The sequence below is a fragment of the Dermacentor variabilis genome, chromosome 5, assembly GCF_050947875.1.
Source record: "Dermacentor variabilis isolate Ectoservices chromosome 5, ASM5094787v1, whole genome shotgun sequence".
In the NCBI taxonomy this organism is placed as follows: domain Eukaryota; kingdom Metazoa; phylum Arthropoda; class Arachnida; order Ixodida; family Ixodidae; genus Dermacentor; species Dermacentor variabilis.
This window is the reverse complement of record NC_134572.1, coordinates 28,338,468-28,363,910: the sequence shown is the minus strand read 5'-3', so window position 1 is coordinate 28,363,910 and position 25,443 is coordinate 28,338,468. Positions and strand designations below refer to the sequence as shown.

The window sequence follows — 25,443 nt, the reverse complement described above, 5'->3', positions numbered from 1 at the left end:
TACGTAGGTATCATAAGGACGCGGGTTGCCCCCTCTCGGCTGTCTCCAGTCCGGTCGCTTTGTCTGCCTGCGGACTGATACGTTAAAGTCTCGTGGATAGACTGGTAGGCTCACACTACGTGCCTTTAAATGCGTTATGGACCATTCAACGCATAACTTTCGTTCTGGAATAATCATTGCTAGCTTCCGTGCAGTTGGAGTGGTCTTAGCACCCACACGTCGAGACTAAGGCAGATAGCAGATGTTGCTGCGAGCCATGCTTGTGCGAAGACTGTGAGTTACGCAACCATCGTCTCGTTGGGCGACATCCACGTTGATGCGGAACGGACTTTCCTGTGATTTCAAGTGTGTGCCTTGTGGCAGAAATATCCAATAATTTTTGCATTTCTTATCAAGTGCGTGTGTTCTGGTCGGCGTCGGTGCAAGTTGCGCACCAGACAGTTAGCTGAAAGAGTGCACAGTTACGGCTATGATCGTAGGGACACGCTGAAGAAAGACAAGAGAGTGAGTCACTGCCCCGCGACGAAGCCTAGTGTTTATATCCCTCTGAAAACTCCTATTCCCGTACACTTACCCTCCGTGCAGGGTAGTCAAGCAGGGCTACATCTGGCGAAGCTCCTTTCTTTTTTATCCTCCCCTCCTCTCTCCCTGAAAGCCAAGACACCCATATTCGTATCGCCAAGTAAGTGACTCAGGCTCTGGCCAGTATGGTTCGCGTGGCTGTGATAGGCGCCGGGGCGAGCGGCCTGACTGCTCTCAAGGCGTGCCTCGAAGAAGGTCTTGAGGCGGTGTGTTTCGAGAAGACCGAGGACCTCGGCGGCCTGTGGACTTACCGCGAGCATAACGTGGACGGTGTCGCCTCTGTCATGTTCTCCACCACGACCAACACTAGCAAGGAGTTATCGGCCTTCAGCGACTTCCCACCACCGTCGCAGTACCCGAACTACATGCATCACCACCTCGTTTCCCGCTACCTGAATGACTACGCCGACACCTTCGGCTTGCGCAGCTATGTACGCTGCTTGCACTCCGTAACTAGGGTGAGTGGCGTGAAAACGAGCGTTTTGACTTGGGGAGAAACAACTTTGACGGGGAGAAGGGAAGCTGTCATTGACATGAAATTAGCAGGAAGGCTCCCTAACAAGGGAAACCTAAAGGAAACAAGTAGGCTATACCGCGTTATAAATTGATTGATACGTTTTTCAGGGTGAAATCACGACAAGTGAACCCCCGTAAGTGATTTCATCTCCGAGCGAAGCACGCATTTTTGTCACTCGTCTTCGTAACGAATTTATGCGTAAGCAGACTTGACTGATTGATGGCAAACAGGTGCTTCATACATGCGGCGTACATTGTGCGAATGCCTGTATAGCCCAGGAGACTGTGGCGTAGAACCAGAATCAGAAGGTGTATTATGAGAGGTTTGGTAATGTGACAGGTATTTAATGTACAAAAGTAGGCTCTATGGTCAATGACTGTATCGGGACCTCCTGTACACGAATACTTATGATAGGTGACAAGTGAAAGTAAAAGAAGCATGCCAATAAAGGAGTACGTAGGAAAAAAAAAGCTAGCTGAACAAAATGGAAAATCGATGGCAAAGAATAACATTTCAGCATACCTCATGGTGACAAGGTAAATCGCAACAGAATATAAATAAATCACATAGAGAAAATACAGGAACTAATTAGCGTCGTTTCAAGGGCATTGTTTTTAGAGCACTATAAGAAGAGTAATGAATCACTAAGAACTTTCGTTTCGTTAAAGCGTGACTTCGGCACTGTTTCCGCAATTATGTCAATTACCTTCACCTTTGGGGCACACGCGGCGCCATTTAAAAGAACAGACAACCGAGAGTCATGTTACTGATGTACAGTTATCTAACACACCGCAGTTATTTCGAGAACGGAGTGTGTACGTTCTGCTCTGTTCTCTTCATAATTCTAATGTATCTTTTATCAACTGTAGATTTTGTGTCGCATGGACATGGTGCCCAACTTTTCGTGGTCGCGCTAATGTAGCCGACCTAAGCACTCTTTGTGTACCGGGCGCTCGGGCGTAGTTTGAAGGAGTCATGCAGCGAGAAAGGTACAAGGACGCCACAGGGGGATGACCCGCAGAACGCAGGTTATCTGTGCACGACCTCGGAACTTCTTTGGCTTTCGAAAGTCGTTCATGCTCTCAGCACACAAATACGCTTTATGACTGGAGGGGTTGATTAATTGCGTACGCAATTGCATTCAGTGCAACGAATTGCCTATGTGATGACGTATGTCCTTTAGATGTATGTATACGTCTTTGTTTGTACTCGTATTTGATCACGAAGGGCATGTTTTTTTTTTTCTACAGGGAGTTACAAACCCCCGGAAATTTGGTCTTATATAACACTGTAAATAATATAGTGCTCAAGCGTGGTTGTGTCGCGTCCATGCCGCGTGTTGTTTTGGAGCCGTATTTGAAATAGAACAGCGCGGTTTTGACGGGGACAAGCATGGAGAAACGACACGGACGAGCGCCATCAGTTCCTTTTTTTGCTATAGCTCGGTATTGAAAACGTACGAAATAAGAATAAAATCTGATGAAAATCGCACGTAACTCAATTAAGAGTCTGAGCGTTTGTCCGGCATTGAGTAATCACACAACTTACTATTGTCAAGGCTGCGCTGTGCACATAATTTGAATAAACATGTCGTATCCCGTTAAAATCAAACGCTAGGTAGGACGAGCGCAGCAGTTTTACTTAGTATTACTCAGTGGTTCAGTGAAAACACGGGGAAGGCGGGAGATGGAAATTCAAGGCGATGCGCAATACGAGAACAATGTAAAAGAGGGAGCCAATGTTTCGACAGATGGACTTGTCTTGTTCAAAGCGACATATACTTTCCACGACACAGTATATATAGGTTGGGTTGTCCTAAAGGGGAGAGGGGTAATTAGGCGGGTGGGTGGGGCAACGACAAAGGATGTGTTAGCGGCGAGTGTGTAGAATTGAGAATAAAGGAGTGCTGCGCGCAAGGCCGGTGACACGGCTGCGTGTCAGCCATCGTGTCGACGGCTGTGTGCACGGCGTCCTCTGTTACCTGCTTCGCTGGTGGTCGTGGGCTGTCGTGTTTCCGAAGGAGATAATAAAAGCAGCGGCAGGAAACGGTGCTCGTAAAAAAAAAAAAGAAAATTACTGACATGGAATAAATATATACATAAAAGAAAAAAAGGAAGGAAAAGGAGCGAGAAATACAAAAACAATGAAAAAACCACTAAGCAACAAATTAAGTGTTGTTGCCTATGAAGACACAAGAGTAGAGAAGTGGACTTCTCTACTCTTTTGTCCTGTCTGCACGCCTCACCTCTTTTTTTGCATAATGAATCCTTACCCCATGACACAGCCACTTACTTTGCTAGTCTAAAAATAAATTTGACGCAGGAGTATGCTCATAATTTCAATGCAGCTCTTCGTCCAGCTTGATGATGGGCAGTACTTGCATTTATGTGTAATTGGCCCCTTTTTCTTTCACCGAGTTTTGTTTTGTTGAAGATACCTATCTTTTCTCATTTTATTTGACTCTGTTATCGCTAGTTTGTTATATGGGAATGGTTAACCTCATTCAGCCTGTAATTTCTACCATTGTACTATCTTCAGTATAATACAAATACAAAATAACGGTGCAAATATATATAAAAACGCAATTGCTCACGTCGAGTAAAAATAGTTCTAAAATCTCTAGATATATTTATACTCCCATTGCTAAAAACCTAGGAGTTGCTTTTGTGCTGCTAGTCACGTGTCAACGAACTATTCGTAAAGGTAAAACACTCAAGTGCTCTGAAAAGTAAAGTGTTGCGTAGCTAGCATGCAACCACATGGTACAATAAAATAACGCAGCAAGATGGTTAAGTTAGTTGACATTCATATTGGGCGAAATTTATCTCGACAGAAAGAAGGAAAACGGAAGAACGGTAGGACAATGCGTTTACTTAAAACTACAGAAATTATTGAAAAAAAAAAGCTTCACATTTAGACACGTAGAAGTAATTGCGTATTGAGAGTAAAGATAAGGACAAATACCAAAAGGATAAAAGATACTCAATCGTGAGGAAACCTCTATATTAAAGGTCAAACATGCACACATGCTAACAGTTGTCTGCGTTTTCGCGTTTCTCTATGATTAGCATACTTGTATCTATGTCTGGCTTTAGATTCATAGGTCTTTTATCACAATGAACTATTGATATCCTTTCGGTTTTTATCCCTTGCTTGTCTCCGAATGCGTGATTACTCCTATGTATATATATGTGAACGTTCTTCAATAAATTTTTCAGTTACGAGTAAGCACTTTATTTCGTCGTTTCTCCACATTCCGTTTTTTCATTGCGCTACGAAAGTAACCCTGGTAAACATGAAAGTAAACCGCAGCGTGACATCTCAACGTAGACTTGCTAAATATTATTAAACTTCATGAACTACTTATCATTTGTACGGCGGTTGAAAGACACAAGCCCCATATTTACCACTTTAATTTTTACGCAGCATGAATTTCGGGGATCCCAGTGACTGAGTCAGCTAGCTTGCCGCTTTTTCGTCTGCTCTGCCGTCTTGTTTCCACAAAGCAGTGCCGCGAATACAGTCTGTCAGCTTCTTGCTCACGTCATAAAATGTGGCTGCAGCTCTCCTTTATCCAGCAGTATTATTCTCACTCGCACTCAAAATAAACTAAATTTAGAAATCATTGAAGCGTTTCATACTTCTCGCCTTCGAAATGACCGGCTTAGCATACCGTATATCGCAATAACAGGCAAATAAATAAAATATCCTTCGCATTCTCGGGGCCCACGATCTGGACATGAGGCAATGTGAACATATTCGTTGTAAATTTCATACGAATGCTTTCCGCCCTTGTTTCGCACTTTCTTTGCTTGTGTGTGTTAAGTGAACAATTTTCCACGTGTCGTTCGCCCAATATTGTAAGGGTCGCGGTAGCCGGTGTTCAGTAGTCGGAGGTCGGTTGACGGACTTTCACCGCCGGGTCAAATCGCAACCGAGTGGAGGGATGCCTAGTATTATTATAGCTCATCGAGACGTGGGTGCCACGCGGGAGGCGTCTGGCGGTGGCTGAAGGTATAGGTGCTGTACTAGCGCACGCACGCACGCGCCCGTACACACACACACACACACACACACACACACACACACACACACACACACACACACACACACACACACACACACACACACACACACACACACACACACACACACACACACACACACGCACACACACGCGCGCGCGCACGCGCGCACACGCGCACTCGCACACGCACGCACACACACACACACACACACACACACACACACACACACACACACACACACACACACACACACACACACACACACACACACACACACACGCACGCACGCCCACGCACACGCACGCGCACGCACGCGCACGCACACGCACACGCACGCACGCACGCACACGCACACGCACGCACACACACACACACGCACGCACACACACACACACACACACACACACACACACACACACACGTGTGTGTGTGTGTCAGCTTTCTGGACTCCAACACGTTGTATCGCGAGACTGACCGACATTCACATAGCGCGAGCTGCACGTTACGCTCCCAACGCCTCCTGCGCCAACTGCACCGAGTTATCGTCCGCTTGGCAGCGAGCGCTGCACCTCTCCTTGAGCGCCCGGCGCGAGTTCCCCCGCTCGCGGCGCTTCTTTTCCGCCACGAGACAATGACCTCCTCGCTGCGGGCGCTACGAGTCTCTCCACCACGTCACGCGTTTTCCGGCTTTTGTCGCGCAGCTTTACTTTCTAGATTTATTTTTCGGGCGTAAAATTGCTTCTTCATTCGCCTCCTGCTCAATCTACGCCGTTGTGCGCGATTCCAACCACCCTGTGTATCACACCGGTGATTAAGGCAAAACAGATCGCAGACTGAGGAATAGGTAAAGAAGCACGCGAAGCGTTATCCTGCGAGTTTTACGGCCTGCTCACTCTTAACTGAAGAATTAGCGAGAAACAACAGTATTAAGAAACAAGCCTTTTAGTTTTGTGAGTGCATCTTAAGAAGGTCGGCGTTAGTCATGTACGGACACGCCGGAGCGAGCACGGCTCCACAGGCATTTCCACTATACAACACGCGTAACCAAATGGCCCGCTTGTGGAGGAAGAATCAACAACAACAACATTTGTGGAGGGTTTACACGTTTCTCAGCTGTTTGTCTAGCGTGTTCTACATTCGCTTCCCTTTGTCTTGTTTCACAGTCACTGTGTCTCTTACTCGCTTCTTCAATTTTTTTTTCAGTATACAACTCTTGTTTATGTCGCAGTAGCGCTGAGGCCAGGAGAAGTGTGATGGACGTTATGCAATTGAGATTTAAGCTCCACAGCCTAGCCGAGAGGCCGTCGAGGCCTTCTCTAAAATTGCCACAAAAAGCTAATAAGCGAAATAAGTCCCGAAATCTGCCACTGGGTAATAGAGACCTGTATAGAGGAGGGCTCAGGATTAACTTTGACAACATGGCGTCCTTTAAAGTGCACCCAAAGCACGGTGCACTAGTGTTCTTTTATTCTACCACCATGGTCGGAAATTGAACCAGTGACCTTGTGCCCAGAAGCAAAACGCCGTAGCTATAAAGCCACCATAACGGGCGACAAGTGCCATTAACTAGCTAATGTTAGTATAGTGAAATAAATTTCCTAATGTGGCAAACAGTACGAGCTCCTTGCGACAGATATTATACAATGACTGTAGCTAAAGCCTTTTGCCAGCTGCCAGCTTAGAGACTATGCATAATTGAGCATTTTTGATCTGTTCAATCTTATACGAAAGAATTTTTCTGGAAGTGCACGAAAAAAAGAAATGTTCTTTTTTGGTAGCAGATTAATGGCAGTGGACATCATAAAGTGTGTGATACATACAAATTAGCAGCGTCGTTAGTGAAGTTCACAGATTAACTTCATTGGCAGCTGCAGCGCACATTGTGAACTCGCATGATCGAGGCTGGTCACTGTCCAAAGCATGATTCACCAGAATGGAATAAATGGTGCAAATGAATAAATTTCTGATGGCGGCTTCTGCTAATTAGTCGGGCTATACTAATCCGGGCACAACCAACATTAGGAACCCTGGTGTTAACAGCGCAAAACATAGACGGGACACGAGACGAGAAGACGACACCACAAGCGCTGCGCTTGTGGTGTCATCTCGGCTCGTGCCCCGTCTACGTTTTGCGCTGTTAACACCAGGATGGAAAACCAACAAGCCCAAGCTGCTATCTCGCAAACTAGGAAGACCCACTAAGCTTCAACACATGACACTTGCTCACCAAAAAAGAAATTGGCCTCCCAGGTGCAGTATTAGGTCACTCCTTCCCAAATGTCTCATTCGATCAACCAACGGCCCTCAGTCCCTAGGAGCTGCAGAGCACCTAACCAAGGCGGCGGTCAAAACTGTAATGCAGCAGAGGGTGCTAAGAATCTCTGGACTCGGACAGACTAATGGAAACTGGCCCTTGCAACGTATAGCACCTGAGCTCTCTCGACTGAAGCTAGCTTAGCAGATCTCTTTGAGGAACTATCTGGCATTGTTTGGGATATCATTGGCATTAGTGAGGTTAGAACTGGTGAGACTTATACGGCGCTGACTAACGGCCACGTCATCTGCTATAGTGGACTCCCAGATAAGAAGCAATACGGGGTAGGATTCCTTATCCTTAAGGACATAGCGGGCAACATTGACGCATTCTGCAGCATTAACCTAATGGCAGCAGTAGTCGTAATAAAACTTGCTAAGAGGTATAGAATAAAGGTAGTACAAGTTTACGCTGCAACCTCCAGTCATGATGATGATAAAATAGATCAGCTTTATGAAGATGCTGAACTACTGTAGTCACGGGTGACTTCAGTGCAAAAGTGGGGAAAAAGGCAGACTGGTGAGCAGAAGCTTGATGTGGGCGAGTTGGTTTAACATACTTGAAGAAAAGAAATGAGCGCTGCAAAAACGTGGACTAAAAGAAGAACATGTACGATGACAGGCGCAATCTGGCGTACAAGCGCCTGTCCGTCGTACATGTTCCTCTTTTAGTCCGCGTCTTTGTAGCGCTCATTTCTTTTCTTCAGGCTGGCAAACAAGCAATTGGCAACTACGGTGTCGATTCTAGGAGCGCTAGAGGCAAGATGCTGGTTGAATTCGCGGACAGGAATAAGCTGCGAATAATGAACACCTTCTTCAGAAAGCGTAGCAACAGCAAGTGGACCTGGAAAAGCCCTGCTGGTGAGACAAGAAATTAAATAGATTTCGTACTTTCTGCCGATCACAGCATAGTGCAGGATGTAGGAGTGTTACGGAGGGTAAAGCGCAGTGATCATCGGTTAGTGAAGTCTAGGATTCACCTCAATTTGAAGGGAGGAGGAGAAAAAATGGTCAAGAAGAAACATGCCAACCTAGACGCAGTAAGGGTAAAAGCAGACCAGTTTAGGCTGCTAATTGTAAACAAATAGGCAACCTTAGAAGAGAGAGATGAAGCTGACATAGAAGTAATGAATGAAACCATAACTAAGTTGGCTTCAGAAAAAGCAGTTGAAGTGAGAGGTAAGGCACCAAAGCAAACAGTAGGCATGCTCTCCCAAGTAAAAAAGGACCTAATAAAGAAAGAACAAAGAATGGAAGTGTCCAACTCAAAAGAGCAGACAGAATTCGCGGAACTGTCAAAACCGATCCACAAGGAGAAAATAAAAAACATTCGAAATTATGACGTTAGAAAAACTGAGGAAGCAGTAAAATATGGACGCAGCATGAAATCAGTGAGGAGGAAACTTGGCATAGGAGAAACCGAGGTGTATGCATTGAAAGATAAACAAGGCAAGGTCATCAGCTATCTCGAAGATATAGTAAAAGTAGTGGAAGCATTCTATACTCACCTGTACAGTACCCAGAGCAGCCACGATACCTACATTCGAAGTTGTAATGAACAGGTTACCGGGGCTCCTTCTATAACTAGCGATGAAGTTAGTAGGACCTTGCAAGAGATAAAGAGGGGCAAAACGGCAAGCAGATGGAAAAGCACTCGATTTAATCAAAGATGGAGGAATCAGATTGCTTGAAAAACTGGCGTCCCGTTATACGAACTGTCTATTGACCTCAAGGGTCCCAAAGAACTTGAAGAATGCCAACATTATGCTAATACATAAGAAGGAAGACTTTAAAGGATTGAAAAATTATAAGCCCGTTAGCTTACTTCCAGTGTTGTATAAAATATTCACCAAGATAATTTCCAACCGAATAAGGAAAACACTGGACTTCAATTAACCAAAGGAACGGACTGGCTTCAGGAAGGGATACTCTACAATGGATCACATTCATGTCATCAATCAAGTAATCGAGAAATCCGCAGAGTACAATCAGCCTCTGTATATGGATTATATATATGGTATATGTATATGTATATGGTATATGTAATAGATTACGAAAAAGGCATTTGATTCAGTGAAGGTACCAGCAGCCACAGAGGCATTACGTAATCAAGGAGTACAGGACACTTACGTAAATATCTTCGAAAGTATCTGCTGAGATTACACAGCTACCTTAATTCTCCATAAGAAAAGTAGGAAGCTACCTATAAAGAATGGGGTCACACAAGGAGACCGAATCTCTACAATGATATTCACTGCGTCCTTGGATGAAGTATTCAAGCTGTTAAACTGGGAAAGCTTAGGGGTGAGGATCAACGGCGAATATCTCAGCAGCCTTTGGTTTGCAGATGACATTGTCCTGTTCGGCAAGACTGAGGACGACTTACAACAAATGATTGGGGACCTTAACAGATAGAGAGTAAGAGTGGAGTTGAAGATTAATATGAAGAACGCAAAGATAATGATGAATAGCCGGGCAAGGGGAAAAGAGCTCAGGTTCGCCAGCCAGCTTCTAGAGTCTGTGAAGGAGTACGTTTACCTAGGTCAATTACCCATAGGGTACTCTGATCATGAGAAGGAAATTTACAGAAGAATAAAAATGGCTTGGAGCGCATACGGCAGACATTGTTAAATTCTGACTGGAAGTTTACCATTATCATTGAAAAGAATGTACAATCAGTGCATTTTATGAATGAATAGAATTTATTGATAGGAAAGACAGAGAGGTCGACCTGAGCTAGTGCGCTCTAGTCTGCTACTCTGCACTGGGGAAGAGGGAAGGGGAGTGAAAGTATTGGAATGGATGATGATGATAAGAGAAGTGGTGAGTGCTTATGTACATGAGACAGTTGCCTCGCTAGAGCCGCTCGTCGAGCTTGGTGTCCTGCAGGAACTTCAACAATACTTTTGTTGCACGCATTGAAATTGCAGTGTCAGGCCATGGGCCGAGGATAGCTTCCTCCGACAGTAGTTGCCTGCCAACGCTGGCTAAGAAACTGTTTAACGTCCTTCGCTCCAGCATATATGCTGGGCAGTCGCACAGTACGTGTTGCAGTGTTTCGGGCATCTGGCAGTGTACACAATCAGGGCTGTTCGATTGGCCGATGAGGTGTGCGTAGCGACGGGTGAAAGCAACGCCGAGCCGAATCCTGTGTAGCAATGATGTTTTGCTCCGTGTAAGCTTCGGGGGCAAACAGAATTTACCGTCTGGGTCAATCATATGTAGACGTCTGTGAATGTTATTTGTGTGAATGTGAGTGCATTTTACCGATGCTAATATATGGGGCAGAAACTTGGAGACTGAAAAAGAAGCTTGAGAACAAGGTAAGGACCGCGCAAAGGGCGATGGAACGAAGAATGTTAGGCGTAACGTTAAGAGACAGAAAGTGAGCGGTGTGGATCAGAGAGCAACCGGGGTAGCCGATATTCTAATGAACATTAAGAGAAAAAAAAATGGAGCTGAGCAGGTCCTGTAATGCGTAGGGTAGATAACCAGTGGACCGAATGGCTGCCGAGAGAAGGGAAGCGCAGTCGAGGACGGCATAAGACTAGGTGGGGCGATCAAATTAGGAAATTTCCAGGCGCTAGTTGGGATCGGTTGACGTAGGACAAGGGTAACTGGAGATCGCGGGGAGAGGCCTTCGTCCTGCTGTGGACATAAACCTAACTGACGATGACGATGATCATGATCATAAAACGCGCTGGAAACATGTACGAAATATGACCTGTTCTGTCCTTAATTAATTCAGCAACATTTTAAAACGTGCCTAAAAAAATTTTGAAGTTCGCACTCTTTTTCTTTGTTATACTTAGCGGGGTGGAGATAGCTTTCCGGACCACTCAGTATGTCATTATCATCATCACAATCCTAATTATATTCATTACAGGACTAAAGTCTTTTATGATAATCTCCAGACGATATCGCTATGTACAACTAGGAGCAAAAGTACTGGGGCGACAGCAAGAATTTTTTTCTTTTGTGGCATGGTCACGCAACCAGGAACTCGAATGTACCTTGAGCTGTTCAAATGCACACATGTGCATAGCGCGACTCGACGTTTGGGCGGCCAAATAATAAAAATATTTGTTTATTTAAATAAATAAATAAAAATAAATAAATAAATAAATAAATAAATTTACTTTGCTATTTTATCACTCATATATTTATCAAAGTACCCGTAGTGCCAACAAGGCATTACCAAAAGCGGATACGAGGGGCGGGGGGGGGGGGGGGGTGCGCGTTACACATTGTAGACGATGAAATCGTAGGAAATGTACAGGTAGGAAATGGACGTTACCACTGTACCTCTTTTAAATTTTTAGTACGCTCTTGAAGATCTTCACGTTTCTTATCAAATAACAACCCTCCGTGGCGGTGAAGTGGCTTTGGCATCGCACTGCTAAGCCCAAGAGCGCGTGATCAAATTTCAGCTACGGTGGCCACATTTCGGTGGGGGCGAAGTGCGAGAAAGCCGTGTACCGTGCATTGGGTGCACCTTAAAGAACCCTAGGTGGTCAAAATTAATCTTGAATCCGCCACTACGGCGTGCCTCATAATCATATCTTAACTTTGGCACGTTAAACTCCAGAATTTAATTTTAATGAAATGGCAAGAGCCAAACAGGAGATTAAGAGAAAGAAAAAAAAGCGTTTACAGCAGGGAGGAAAAAATCATTGTTAGGAGCTAACAATGTCCTATGAGCGATTCCATTCTGGAATAGTGCGTGGGGAAAAATTATTCTGTCCGTTCTGCACTCGTTAATATGACGTTAATATGACCTACTCATAAAAGACGTAGTACGGCTGAAATAGGTAGTTGACTATTTATAGTTAACATTGTGTTTTTAAACATTTTGTTGAGTGCCGAAGCTCACCTGTTGTAGAAAAAAATACACTGTGAAACATTTTTAATCTTAATTTCTCACCCTAATCTTCCAGTGTCCCCCCTTGGACGCTTTTCTTTGCAAGGGACAAACTAATGACTTCTATAATTCTTAAAGACAATTCTGATGGCTAAAATTTGAACGCTTTTTTGTGTCCTGATATTTTTTGTTAAACACAGATCCGATACAACCGCTTACCATCAGCCATGGTGTTCAAATTGTTTGGGCGTTTGTACAATTACCTTAGCGTAAAAAAAATTCAAATTGGCATTTTATTTATTTGCATTTGGACGCATGATGCCAGCGTTCTTACAATCTGAGGAAAGAGCAATGGGGTTGCAGATAATATAGCATTATACCAGTCGTTAATAGAGATAGAGAAAAGACTCGATTCATTCATGGGGTTTACTGCCCCCATGCTGCACGTGTGTTATGGGAGAGGCCGTGGTGGAGGGCTACGGATTGATTCGACAACCTTACGCTCTTTGTAGTGCACGTAAGCCTAGATCAGAAAGTCCCCCTCCAGCCCCCCCCCCCTTCTCCTTCTTTTTTTTTTACAATCTCTTGAAAAGGTGACCATCTCACCCAGAAATGGGACCATCGACCTCGTAAACAGAAGTAGAACGCCACGGCCATAAACTCACCGTGGCGGTAGAGGAAGCAGTTGCAAGACGCCGTTCCCATAATGGTAGTTCAACGCCTGGATTGATTCACTGAAGAAATAAAACGGAGGACACCGACCAACATAGAAGTGCTAAAAAAGGAAAAAAAAAAATCTAAAAGACGTTTCGGCTTCGCTACGGAAGCCTTGTTCACAATGGGATGACGGAAGGTTCATGGAAGCTTATGTATGCTTTAGAACGTGACGTAAGCAGCGCGTGTATGACGGGGGGAGGGTTCCCTCATTTCGATTAAGCGTGTGACGTGTTTTTTGTGTCTCCAGTGATTCCAGATACAGACGCGATTTTTGGTTTCTTTCTTGCCCTGATTGATTCACTGTTTCCTATTAGCGAGCAAGAGCGTCACGGGAAGCCCGCAAATGACTTTGCACTGGCACTTTGCGAGGGCTGGTCTATTGACTAGATTCGTTAAACTAGCGTAACTTTCGTGCTCGCTGTTTCCAAATTCATCGGCATTCCCCGTAATAATCGTGCAGCGTATTATCTTCCCAAAAAAGCTTGTCTCACACGCTGCAAAAAAAAAAAAAAAAAAGTAACGCCGAACGTCAGTTTCTCTGCGTGCTTCCAATATGGTTCTACGAAAATTAGCGCTTGTCTCACCGTTGGTGGCGAATAGATCTGCCTTGAACATCGATCAATATGTAATGCATGCCTGCAACGTCTACCATAGCATAATTCTTCGTCAACTTAATCGTTGAAAGCCTTGTTTATTGGCGAATGGTGAACTGTGATGCTCCGGTGTTCGAAAAATCTAAGGCGCCATTATGCGGCCTTTCATAGAGGGTACAAGAAATGATACTCGATTAAAAGAGAAAAAAAGTGAAAACAGAGGAAAAAGTAAACGCTTGTTTTTGCCCAAGTTCAGAATTTCATTTCGTTTGGTGTTGTTTTAGGTATAATTAGTTCATTTTGTAGAGATAATTCGTTGTCTTGCTACCACCTAATAAACAGCAGCGGTAACAACGTTCTTTGGTGACAAATTGTCCGTCACGCAGAACGCAAACGGGCATAATGTTGCAATACTTTTACGTCCGCTCCCAAGCGCATTCTTTCTTTATGGCGAATGTCAATTGTAGTCGAGGTCGTTCGGTTGCACGTGCCAACGTGCGTGATTGATAATTTTTCTTCAGCCATCGTCCCCAAAACAATGGATGCAGCTCAAGGATGCGAGAGCACACAGTTTCAAGGCCTATATATATAGTGAAGCTGGGCTAGCAGCGGCGCATGATGTTCACCGGTAATCGCGTTTCTTGACGGGACCAACGTTAGCCGCATTGTAAGATGAATTATTTTGGCCTTGGATTAGGGGAGGGGGGCAAGGGGACTCTTGCGGCCACAATGAATAGGCGTAGGTTTTAATAAGCTTACGTAAGCTATTGTGTTGAAAAGCACTGGCCAGAAATGCCTCGTGACGGTGCCGGACATTTCCATATTTTCGGGGTTTTCTTTTGCGTGTAGCAGTCACTACCTGCCAACTTATTCTGCGAGCTTCATTAGCTCATCAGAGTCGCAACATAATCACCCCAGGTTACCTTATATAATTCATCAAAAATCGAGGATTACTACAGGCTGCTAGGTCAAAACATGTCGCAAATAAAGAAAATAATGAAAGAAGTGATATGCCCCTCGCAGGCTTGTCGAGGTTTCGATAAGTGGGCCTATCCTTGTCAAAGACGTTTTAATCTTATGTTCTTTAAAAGGAATGACTGTTAGACTGGTTATTATGACATTTAAAATATGAAAAATTTGCGCAAAGTGGTGGGCAGACGCAAATACACAATAGTAAAGAACGAGCGCTGCTGTGAACCGGGTAAGAACAATTTATTAGCTTCGGATCAGCGAGGCACGTCCACAAGCCTTCATACTTCCGAGTGCGATTTAATTCGACAAGCTTGATTTTTATATCAGTGCCGCGATGGCGTAACGAGGTGCGGGTATGTTCCTTGAAGTAGTACGTAATTACACCCAAGGGGTGCCTCATGTATCAACACAAGTTGATAGTAGCCCTCGTCCTTGTCTTTTTAGTGTTTTCAGTGATGATGGTGTTTTAGTTCATTGCTTGCGGCTAAGAGACCACAGGTAATTTTATGTGGTTTGTTTATTGCAGTAACTTGTGTTCGCTAGTGGCGGCGACGTTCTAGCAGACAGAGCAGCCCTTTGCTATATGAGGCCTGAGCTGGCAGCTTGAGGACGAACACATAACGGAGCGAATGTTCGCATCAAAATGAGGCGTGTGTTTACGGCAGCAAATGTCCGGAAACGACTGAGCAGATCGTGCTGGAATGTCAATATATTCACACAGCAAGACTCGTAGGGAACGCCCACTTTTCCAGGAGCGCTGGAATTCAAAGTAGATGAAAGCCTTAACTGGTCAGCAGTCGAGATAAGCGAGAGACGTTTCGAGTATTGGTGAAAAAAAAAAGAACAGGTAGGGAAGAAATTGACAGAAGCACAGTCGTTACAAGCATAAGTAACTGTACCATGCGAAGATATAGGTTTTAACGAATAAAGAAAAGGTGACTGAGATGTAGGCAAAATGGTAGGCCGATTCGCATGGGTATAATATAGTTTAGCTCAAGCACGCTAGGTGACTATTTTCGCTACCACGGTTCGTAGGTGATGCCAACAAAAATCATCGCCATCATCATATTGTAAAAGAAGCTATCGAAAAGTGCGTTCGCACTGCTTTGCCGAATGAACGAGAGTTGCACTCAATCTGTTCATATTTCAGCTACAAATTAAATTCCTAAGTATTAAGTATTAAGAATCAAAATGTTACAACATCTCTTTTCATGTCTTGTCCAAGCTCGTCTAGTCGAAAGGCACGGTACGGAAAAGCACAGCACAGCCGGACACTTGCAACGTTCTATTGACAACGTTTCGGTTAATATGCGGAATAGAGAGCAAAATGAAAATATGCTTATAGACAGTTTACAAACATTCAGTATATCACACCCGTCAACATGGTGAACATGGCATTAAAGGGGCAGGATTTCCTGCCCCTAGAATGACGTCGTCGTTGTCGTAAGTCTCGCAACGCGGTGACAATGGGAGTGAAACGAACGACGTCACTACGTGCTCGTGTGCTTCGACTGTACGTGTTTATCAGACGTGTTTATGGCCAACACAACCCGCACTCTAGCCTCAAATAACCTAATGACAGAGTTTCACTTGAGCCGAAATTCAGGCTAGTTGGTTATTCATGATCGTCAAGTAAGAGCGTGAAGAAAAAAACAAGGAAAGCTATTTCTGCGCAAAGTGTTGACTGTTTTGCTTTTTTGTTTTGTCAACTATAAATTTGTGTCCTCTGAGAAATAAAGACCAATTGAAAATGAGCACTCTGTATGTCTCTTCTGCATTTGTCCCTTCTTTTTTAGGCGCTGTCATTTGCCGACAGAGTTTCGGTGGGCTCTTGATGCTTTTGCTGTGGCACTATCGCTTATCGCGTCATTTGGTTTCCTCAAAGAAACGATGTTGCTGGCATGTCTGGCCGACGCTGCGTATGCTGTAATCTGTCGCACCTTAAGAGCCCGCATGTTGGCTGGGCTCGTTAAGAACTCCTCTGAGAGCGCCGCAATCCTGGAGGGAATACTCGCAGTGTGTTATTTTTTCTTATTTTACAAATCCTCTCCAGGCGCCGCTTTAATATGTCTCTAGAAAGCTTTGTTTTTGAAACACTTCTTGCCTTTATCATGGCGGAAAGAACGACTAGCAGGACTGAATAAAGATTTTGATCAATTCAGTGCCTTTCTTTTCGTGTCACCATCAGAGAGATAGACGCTTTAATATAGAAAAAAAGATTAGAGGTCGGCAGGAAGCGGGTGTCTCTAGCCTTCTCCTCCTCATCAGGGAAGGGGAAATGGGAAAGCCAGGGAAAGAGAGAGGTAGATGGCACGTGACTATACAACAGCACAATAAGATAATGTACACTAAGAACGTGATTGGTACATTTCATGTACTATAAGAGAATGTGAGTGGGATCAGCATGTGTCACTACAAAGAACACAATGAAGTGTGGTGTTGAAGCGCATGTTTGGGGCATACATTGTCTTTTCAAGAATTGAATAATTAAGACGTTTTCTTGCTGTTGTAGGTAAATCCGACGCCTGACCACGGTCACACGGGGCAGTGGGAGCTGGTGGTGCACGACCTGGAGGAAGACACGACCGTTGTGGATACGTTCGACGCCGTCATGGTGTGCACGGGTTACGATCACACGCCCGTCACGACCGAGTTTCCTGGCCTTCGGGACCGGTTCCGAGGTCGCGTGATGCACGTCAGGGACTACAAGCGGCCCATCGGGTTCTTCGGTGCGAAGGTTTTGGTCGTTGGACTTGGAAACTCCGGTTGTGACGTGGCCGTTGAGTTGAGCGCCATTGCGGACGCTGTAAGTGCAATGGGTTGTCCAGTGAGCACTTGATCGCGTCGCACCGCGTTGCAGCGTCGTCTTTGGTTAAGGGCTAGTCAACCGTTAGCGTGCAGCGCCTGGCTGCTGTGTACGTGAACGCTTATAGCGAAACCCCCGTCCTGCTGCACATTCAGTGGACTCCTTACTCTAATGTCACCACCGAACAAATCCACTGGTTGGGACGGAACGCAAAAAAAAAAAAAAAAACGCTCGCGCATCAAGCTTTAGTGCAGGTTAAAAAACCTCATGTGCTCAAAAATATCTGGGGCCTTCCTAACTGCTACGGTATCGCGCATTGCCACGCCTTGCCGCGCCTTGAATTTCTGATGTTTGGCACTGTGAGAATAAAGGTAGGTGCAGGATGGTGGGATGTCAGTTGTTGGTTGCGTCGGGGGCACGTTGCGTCTTTGTCAGAAGGCAACTGATGGGAAAAAAGGAAACTTTGCCTATGCATTACATGGAAGCTGTATCACTAAAAGGCCTGAATGATTTCTAAATGCAATCTGAGTTCTCACTGAATTCGGTCAATCTTTCACAATACATTACGATCTTTTAAAACCCTGACGAGGCAGTCAGCCGCCTGGAAACCTTTGTACTCGCCCACCCCATGTACAGTCATTAAAAAAATGTGAGTAATTATCGGCTCTAAGATTTTACCACACGCTCTTTCAGGCTGTCATAGGTGTAAACACAAGTTCCACTTAGTTGCTGTAAAGTTTTAGATCGGCACGCCGTCTTACCTACCAGTGGCGATAGATTGAAAATTGGCTGGAGGCTCCAGTTTCCTGAGACTGGGTCAGCTTTCAACGGCTTGCTCTGCCACTTACGTGCACGTGGCACGTCTGGTACGTGTGAACGCATTACGCAGGGCATGTGGCGAAACCATGAAGGTGAGGAGGAGAGGCTTTTCCTGTAAAAGTGCTTTCAGTATGAGCTTTCGGGATTGAAATTAAATGATAAATGCCGTCAAGCGCGTTTCCATAAACGAAGCTATGTATGTATGTATGTATGTATGTATGTATGTATGTATGTATGTATGTATGTATGTATGTATGTATGTATGTATGTATGTATGTATGTATGTACGTATGTATGTATGTATGTATATGTGTGTGTGTGTATGTATGTATGTATGTATGTATGTATGTATGTATGTATGTATGTATGTATGTATGTATGTATGTATGTATGTATGTATGTATGTATGTATGTGCTCTTAGTATGGATACTGGCACTCACAGTATATGCAGGAGAATACTAAATCTCTTAGTAATACAGCGGATTAGGATCTTTAAAGGGACACTAAAGTGAAAAATGATTTCTTCTGCATCAGTAAATTGCCGTTCTACAAAACCAAAAACACCACTCTTACAAAAAACAACGATAAGACGTTTGGTAAGCCAGAAAAAGCGCAAGAACGAAATACCGGTGGCGACGCCTACTCAAGTTCCCGCACCTGGGGGCTGTGACGTCTTGGATTTTGATGGTAACTTCTAGGGCCTGCTAATTATATATAGCGGTACAGATTGACTACATTGTGTTCTAAAGGAACCAAATAATAAACATGGCAAGTTTCGGGAACCTTTACTCAGCCAACGCGGCCCAAATGCGAAACCATACTTTGAAATCCCTGACGTCACGTTGACGTACCTGCGCTGGGGTTTCGGGGCGAAATTCATATACTGATACTTGGACCTTCATTTTTCCCGTCTAAAAACCAAACAATTTTTTTTGAGATGACTGCCTGCAGGGTTCTCAAATAATGCTTCATTAGTCTAACCTGATTTATTGTTTCGCTTTAGTGTCCCTTTAAAGTAAGGCTCATGTTAGAAAAATATTAGGCGTGCAGATAGGGGCACACGCGTCTGCATGTCTAATTAGCTCAACTAACTGCCGTCCACAATCACCAGCAATCAAACAATCCTCCACGCATTTGGACGTTACCGTGCAGCGATTTACATCTGTTCCCTGTCACCTGTTGCAGGTGTACGTGAGCACGAGGCGGGGCTGTTGGACCATCCCTCGAGTGGCCTCGCGAGGTGAGCCCTTCGACGTCGTCAACGTGCGGCGCTCGTGGAACTGGATCTTTCACTGGCTGCCGTACTCGATCGTGTGCAGCGTGTGCGAACGCGAAGCCAACCAGCGCTTCGACCACGCCCACTACAACCTGGCCGCGCGACATCGCATCCACGGCCAGCACGCCACCATAAGCGACACGCTTCCTTCCAAGATACTAAATGGAACGGTTGTGGTCAAAGGTGACGTGCGCTGCTTTACAGAGGATGGAGTCATCTTCGAAGATGACCCTAAGGTCGCCACCGTTGTCGACGTGGTCATCCTAGCCACCGGGTACACGGCACATTTCCCGTTCATCGACGACTCCGTACTGCCAATCCGCGACAACCGCGTGCGCCTTTACAAGTATGTCTTTCCGTCGCTGATGAAAAAAGGAACGCTGGCCTTTATAGGAGCCGTGCAGCCAGAAGGCAGCTTATTCCCGATTTCCGAAATACAAAGCAGGTGGGCGGCGGGGGTGTTTGCGGGGCGTTATGCGCTTCCCGCCTCCCAGGCTATGGAAGATGACGTGGACCGCCGGGAAATGCACGTCCGCGAGCGTTATATACCTGGTAGCCGGCACGCCAGGCAAGTGGACTGGATAGATTACATGGACGAAATGGCCGAGCTTGTGGGCTGCAAGCCGCGGCTGGGCCGACTTCTTCTGACCGACCCGGTTTTGGCGTGGGCGTGCATGTTCGGGCCGTGCCTGCCATACCAGTATCGGCTGCACGGTCCCGGAACGTGGGCCCGCGCCCGGCAGCAGATACTTGACTTTTGGGAGAACTACAGGCTGGGCCTTGAAACGAGGAAATTGTCATGGCTCAAGCCGAAACGCTGGGACGCATTGAAGACCAAGACGACGGTGGTTGACCTGAAGGTGGCTGCCATGGCACTCTCTTTCGTGGCGGCTGGACTCAGAGTCAAGGTGCTACGATTGCTCTTGCTTAGGTGCCTGGCATTTGTTGTACAACTTGCTTGGTCACTAAGCGAGACACTGCGGACGCAGAAGAAGCAGTCACTGAAGCCCGATGTGAAAAGTTATTTAAATGTTTTGTCACGTATGACGATGTGACAGACGACGTACCTTGAGGTTGGTGCATGTAGATCGATCGAGCAGCTGTGTAAAAGACGAGAATGAGAAAACCGCGCCAGAACAGAACAAATGTCGTGCATGAAGCGGATGAATAGAACCTTCACACACCGGTGCTACCATGGGTTCAGCGCATCGTCTCTAACGTTACTATTCAGATGCTGAAGAGCCTAAGTGGGCTGGTGACGTGGTCTACCTTTACTATTCTTTTTCTGAATGTTTAAGTGTTCTTCCGGTGATTAAAATTTATCCATGGCCATTTATTTTCTTTCACCAAACAAGGCACCTCACAGCTGATCTTATGCAGGTACTGTTTAAGTATACCTGCCAACCCGGGAATTTAAAATTTGTGATAATTCCATATGCGGGATTGGGGGGGGGGGGTGGCAGGAGAAGGAGGCCATTTACAGCGAAACCGTAAATGGCAAGCCGATTCGTCCGTCCGTCTGTCACCTGTACGCCGAAACTCCTCCGGCGCAACCCCATGCGCGTGCGCAAAAAAAAAAGAAGAAAAGAGAAAGAGAGGCGCGCGATTGGTTACGCCAATAAGGAAGTCGTCGCTCTCCGTCGCAGCCGAGCGCGCGCGCAGCGATTTCTCTTTGGCTCCGAAATGGGTAGGCTAGGCGTCATACGTACTCCTGAGGAGCAGGCAGTTTTCGATGAGCAACGCCGCGAGCAGAACCTGGAACGAACTCGTCTACGCAGTGCCGATGCTGCAGCCCGGGCACAAGAGCGGGCTCGTGCAGCCGAGCACCAGCGGAAACTGCTTACCGAGGATCTGGCAACCTACCAAGCTGTCGTTTAATGAACCGTCGGGATTAACCCATTGATAAAAACAGGGGCCACGCGTTTCATCTTCGCGGGTTAACCATCTGTGCGGAATGCTGGGACGGTGATCTTTAAGAAAACTTTGCCATGAGCACACACCTTTTGTGGCATACATACGAGCTTTATTAACGATGATTACGCTGTACGCACAGCACAGAAGCAGTAGCAAACTTGGCGCAGCAAAGTCTGACACGCTGAATTCTGTTACTAGACCAGAATGAATATTTGAGCGACTTTGCTGACACCAGTTTCGCCTTCTTTACTAAGTATAATGAATAAACTACCTTGAAGCGAACACCCCACTGTTGTAGGGCTTCTTGCCACAACTTACTTTTTGAATACATTTTGTCTAATTTCGCACTTACACATCTCTCAATGCCTTCGAAACTTTTTCGCGAAGCTGTATTTTTTTTGTAATACATGACATCAAATTTGCAAAATTGTAGAACTTTACCTAATTTGTAAATTTCATGTGAAATTTGGGAAAGTAGGCAAGTATTGTTTAAGTTTTCATTTTTTTCTGAAGTGCTTTTTTTGCATAAGCATCGTTAGCCCCTTGGCTCCAAAGCATACGGCAGAAGCAGCAGTGTTTTCACGCAGGCCATACGAAGGCTCACTTGAGCGTCTTGGGTGCTTAGTGCGATTACCATTCTTAGGATAGTTGGTGCACTTTCAGGTACTTGCGTTTTCCTTTCACGCCAACTCGGGTCACTTGCGAATAGCACGCGTGCGAGTTCTTGTCGCCCATAGGCGAAGCGCTCACTTCCTAGCGCACTTCCTAGCATCGGATATGTGCCGCTGGTTAGGCGCTACTGCGTGTGCCACTGGGTGCCACTCTTTCAATAATCATCATAGTATGTAAAACGTATCATCACCAATTACACCCCCATCATACGATAGATTGCTAATCGAAATAACGTCGGGAATTATCACCGAAGGAAGAATGCACCGCCTATTTTTTCTTTTTTTTTTTTCGGAAAGCGCTGCAGCTGTGATGTCTTGGAGTGGGCAGTGTTGCTATTTGGTGTCTCACAATTGCTCTGGTGCGGAGAAGTGCGCTTAACGATTGTGAAAACAGGAAAGGAAAGCGAAAAGAAAGGACCTTCAATAGAAATTTTAGGAAACTGATGCGCAGACCCGTCATATAGCGAAAACCGTGTCCAGAGCAACGTTTGATCTCATGCTTTACGCTCGTCCACCATCGTGTATCCCAAACAGGTGGCACTTAGTAAATACATTCATTCCCGTAGCACTTCGCCTACTGACGATACTTGCCTGTTCTTGTCGTACAAATAAGTGCCTGACATTCACGCACCTATGGCAAACGAATAGAGCCTTGATTAGCGCGTTTGTCACAAATTTGAAATTGACGGTGATTGAAATCCGCCAGGGTTTCGAATCCGTGAGCACTATTGCCTTCATTGTGCGAGCTTACGCAGTGGAGCCAATTGAGATTGCGAATCTCTACCGTTGTTTTTAAAGGTCATAGAAAATGCTCGTGAGACAGAGTATCAAAGTAAAAGCGGCTGGCGTACTTGTAACAAAAATTGAAGAATACGGCCCTTAGCGGGCATTCTCAGGAGTGTGAAACCTACACGCATGAGAAGCACTCGGTATCAACTAAATTTCAAGCACAAAATCGTTAAGCACCGCTCCGCCACTGCATCCCCGCAATTCCTTTTGTCAGAGGCTTTTTCAGCAGAAGCGTACTCCCCTAAGGGGCACCTGAATGAAGGCTAGCATAGAAGGCCAGTAGCGTACCCCTGTTAAGACACGTCAGAGTTAACGCAATATTTAAAGGTGAACAGGCATACGTATGTTTAGGTAGTGTGTGCCATATGGCGTAAGAAATATGGGGCCGGAGGCAGAACGGGATACGGCGGGATCACGTCTTAAGATTATTATTTATTACTATCATTATTATTATAATTGCATGTCTTGACGTCTTACGGAGTATGTATACACGGACCAAAGTTAGCAAAGCCCAGACAGGCTGTTGAGAAATCATCAGTTAACTGGCGAAAAGCTGGGAGTGGCTGTGTTGATATCACTTTATGCTCACGTTATAAAGTAAGTACAATGTAGGACCCATTATGCGATAAAAACAAAAACCATGGGATGACGATTAGAAATGAATAACTATCTTCTGAAGAATATTTACGAAAGCAACGGGCTAGAAATTTGTTCTAAGTGTTAGGTGAATTGTGTAACTTTTTATTGTTTGTGCGAACAAGTCCCGCTGCGCTAACTCCTGTATGATGTGATCATGTACATGATGTGATCGGAACGCTTCTGGTGGGAATTTCACGCTGGCGCTATTGAAAACATGCAATTATTTCGCAGCCACTCATTTTGGAACCTTACAGCCTTAATATATTTGTTGAGATTAAATAGGTGTATTTGTCGTAATGTTAGGGTGTGACCCGTCCTTATATTATCGTTCTCTGCCTGGTAAAGAAAGAAAAGAGGATACTCATGCGGTTAATGCCTATGTCTTCTGATTGAGTCACTGCTGCAGCTCATTTTAGAAATTTTCGAGAAAGCCCTGACTGCCGGACATTACTTCATGCCTTCACAACATATTTGTTTGGCTACGCACTCACATTGGGATTACATTTTAAGGGCTTTCCGTGTTATTTGGTCAGGTATACAAAGATAACGGAAGATAATATGGAGAAAGCCGATAACGAATACGGAGATACGTTATTGCGTTGAAGTGCTTGTGGATAGCGTTTCCGCACAAATGTGTGAGCATGCGTACGAAGATTGTACAACTTCTTTTTCGATAAAGAAGCGTAAATGAATGGCACCGTCTAAGCCGCACCTGTCTCAGCAACTGTAGTGTTCTTCTGCTGAGCAGAAAGTGAGGGGTGTCATTTACGACTCCAAAGTCGCCGTTCTAAAGGGTTGTGGAATGCGAACTCTCGTATTCGTGAATGCTTTGGCTTATGTTGAACATCTTGAAGGGGCAGCGCAAAAAGACGATGACAGAAGACAGGAACACACAGGACTGTGTGTTCCTGCGTGTTCCTGTGTGTCCTGTGTGTGTTCCTGTGTGTTCCTGTGTGTCCTGTGTGTTCCTGCCTTCTGTCATCGTCTTTTTGCGCTGCCCCTTCAAGATGTTCAACCAGTAACCAACTCGCCCAAATGTCGATCCTTGGCTTATGTGTAAGCAGGTTGAAAAATAGCAGATGGTAAAAATTAATGTAAAGTCAATTAACGTGACGTGTTTAACAGGGCACGTGTAGATATGAGACGATGTTTGTGACCCAAAAGGCTAGGAAACGAAAGAAGAAACGGACAGAAAGAACGTCCTTTCTGTCCGTTTCTTCGTTCCTTTTCTAACCTTTTGGGCCACAAATACGGTCAACTATGCACCAAGTGGCCCAGCATCGCATTTTGCTAGATATGGGACGTGGAATACCCTCAACTATTACTTGCAAGTTTGTTGTGCAGATCTTCGCAACCAACACAGCGGCGACACTTACAGCCGACACTTAACATTCGGCGCGTTCTCCGCTGCCACGGAAGTTCCTTAATTGTCCCACGCTACTACTGCAGGGTCCGATTGCACAAGAGCACTCTTGAAAGATGTGACTTCGTTGCTCCAACCAATGGCGCAACCGGATCGCAAACGGGTTCTTCGCATGCAGCGCACTGCGCTCAGTACACGTTGCACACAGGTTAGACGCTCGGTCGTCTTCTCTGGAGCGAATTCCGTGCGCTCTTTGTATCAGGGAAGCGGTGACAGGGCGTATGTTGCTGGCCAGCTGCCTTATCTAGACGAGCCCTGGAAAGGAAAAAAACGGTCTCCTTTTTTTTCGGTGTCTTCAGGAAGGAGACCACGCACTGGCCGCTGCTTGCATTTTGATTCGGTCCACCTGCCAGAAACGCTCAGTCGCCGCTTCCCTGACACAAGAGCACAGAGGATTTGTTCCAGCGAAGACCGCTGAACCTCGGACCTGTTCAGGGTACGCGAAAAAATTTCAGTGTGCTGAAACCTGAAAAGTTCTTTCGGTCCGCAGAGCAGCGTGCGCGTAACACCGCGATATCGCGC

At 45.5% G+C, this 25,443-nt stretch overlaps 1 protein-coding gene across 1 annotated transcript; it reads left to right on the top strand.

Moving 5' to 3' along the window:
* On the top strand, positions 1-24,303 carry LOC142582384 (flavin-containing monooxygenase 5-like). The gene is made up of 3 exons (XM_075692038.1): positions 1-1,040; positions 17,096-17,389; positions 19,395-24,303. Exons 1-3 carry the CDS (start codon positions 708-710, stop codon positions 20,538-20,540), a joined length of 1,773 nt encoding a protein of 590 aa, XP_075548153.1. The 5' UTR covers positions 1-707; the 3' UTR covers positions 20,541-24,303.
* The last annotated feature ends 1,140 nt before the right edge of the window (positions 24,304-25,443 follow it).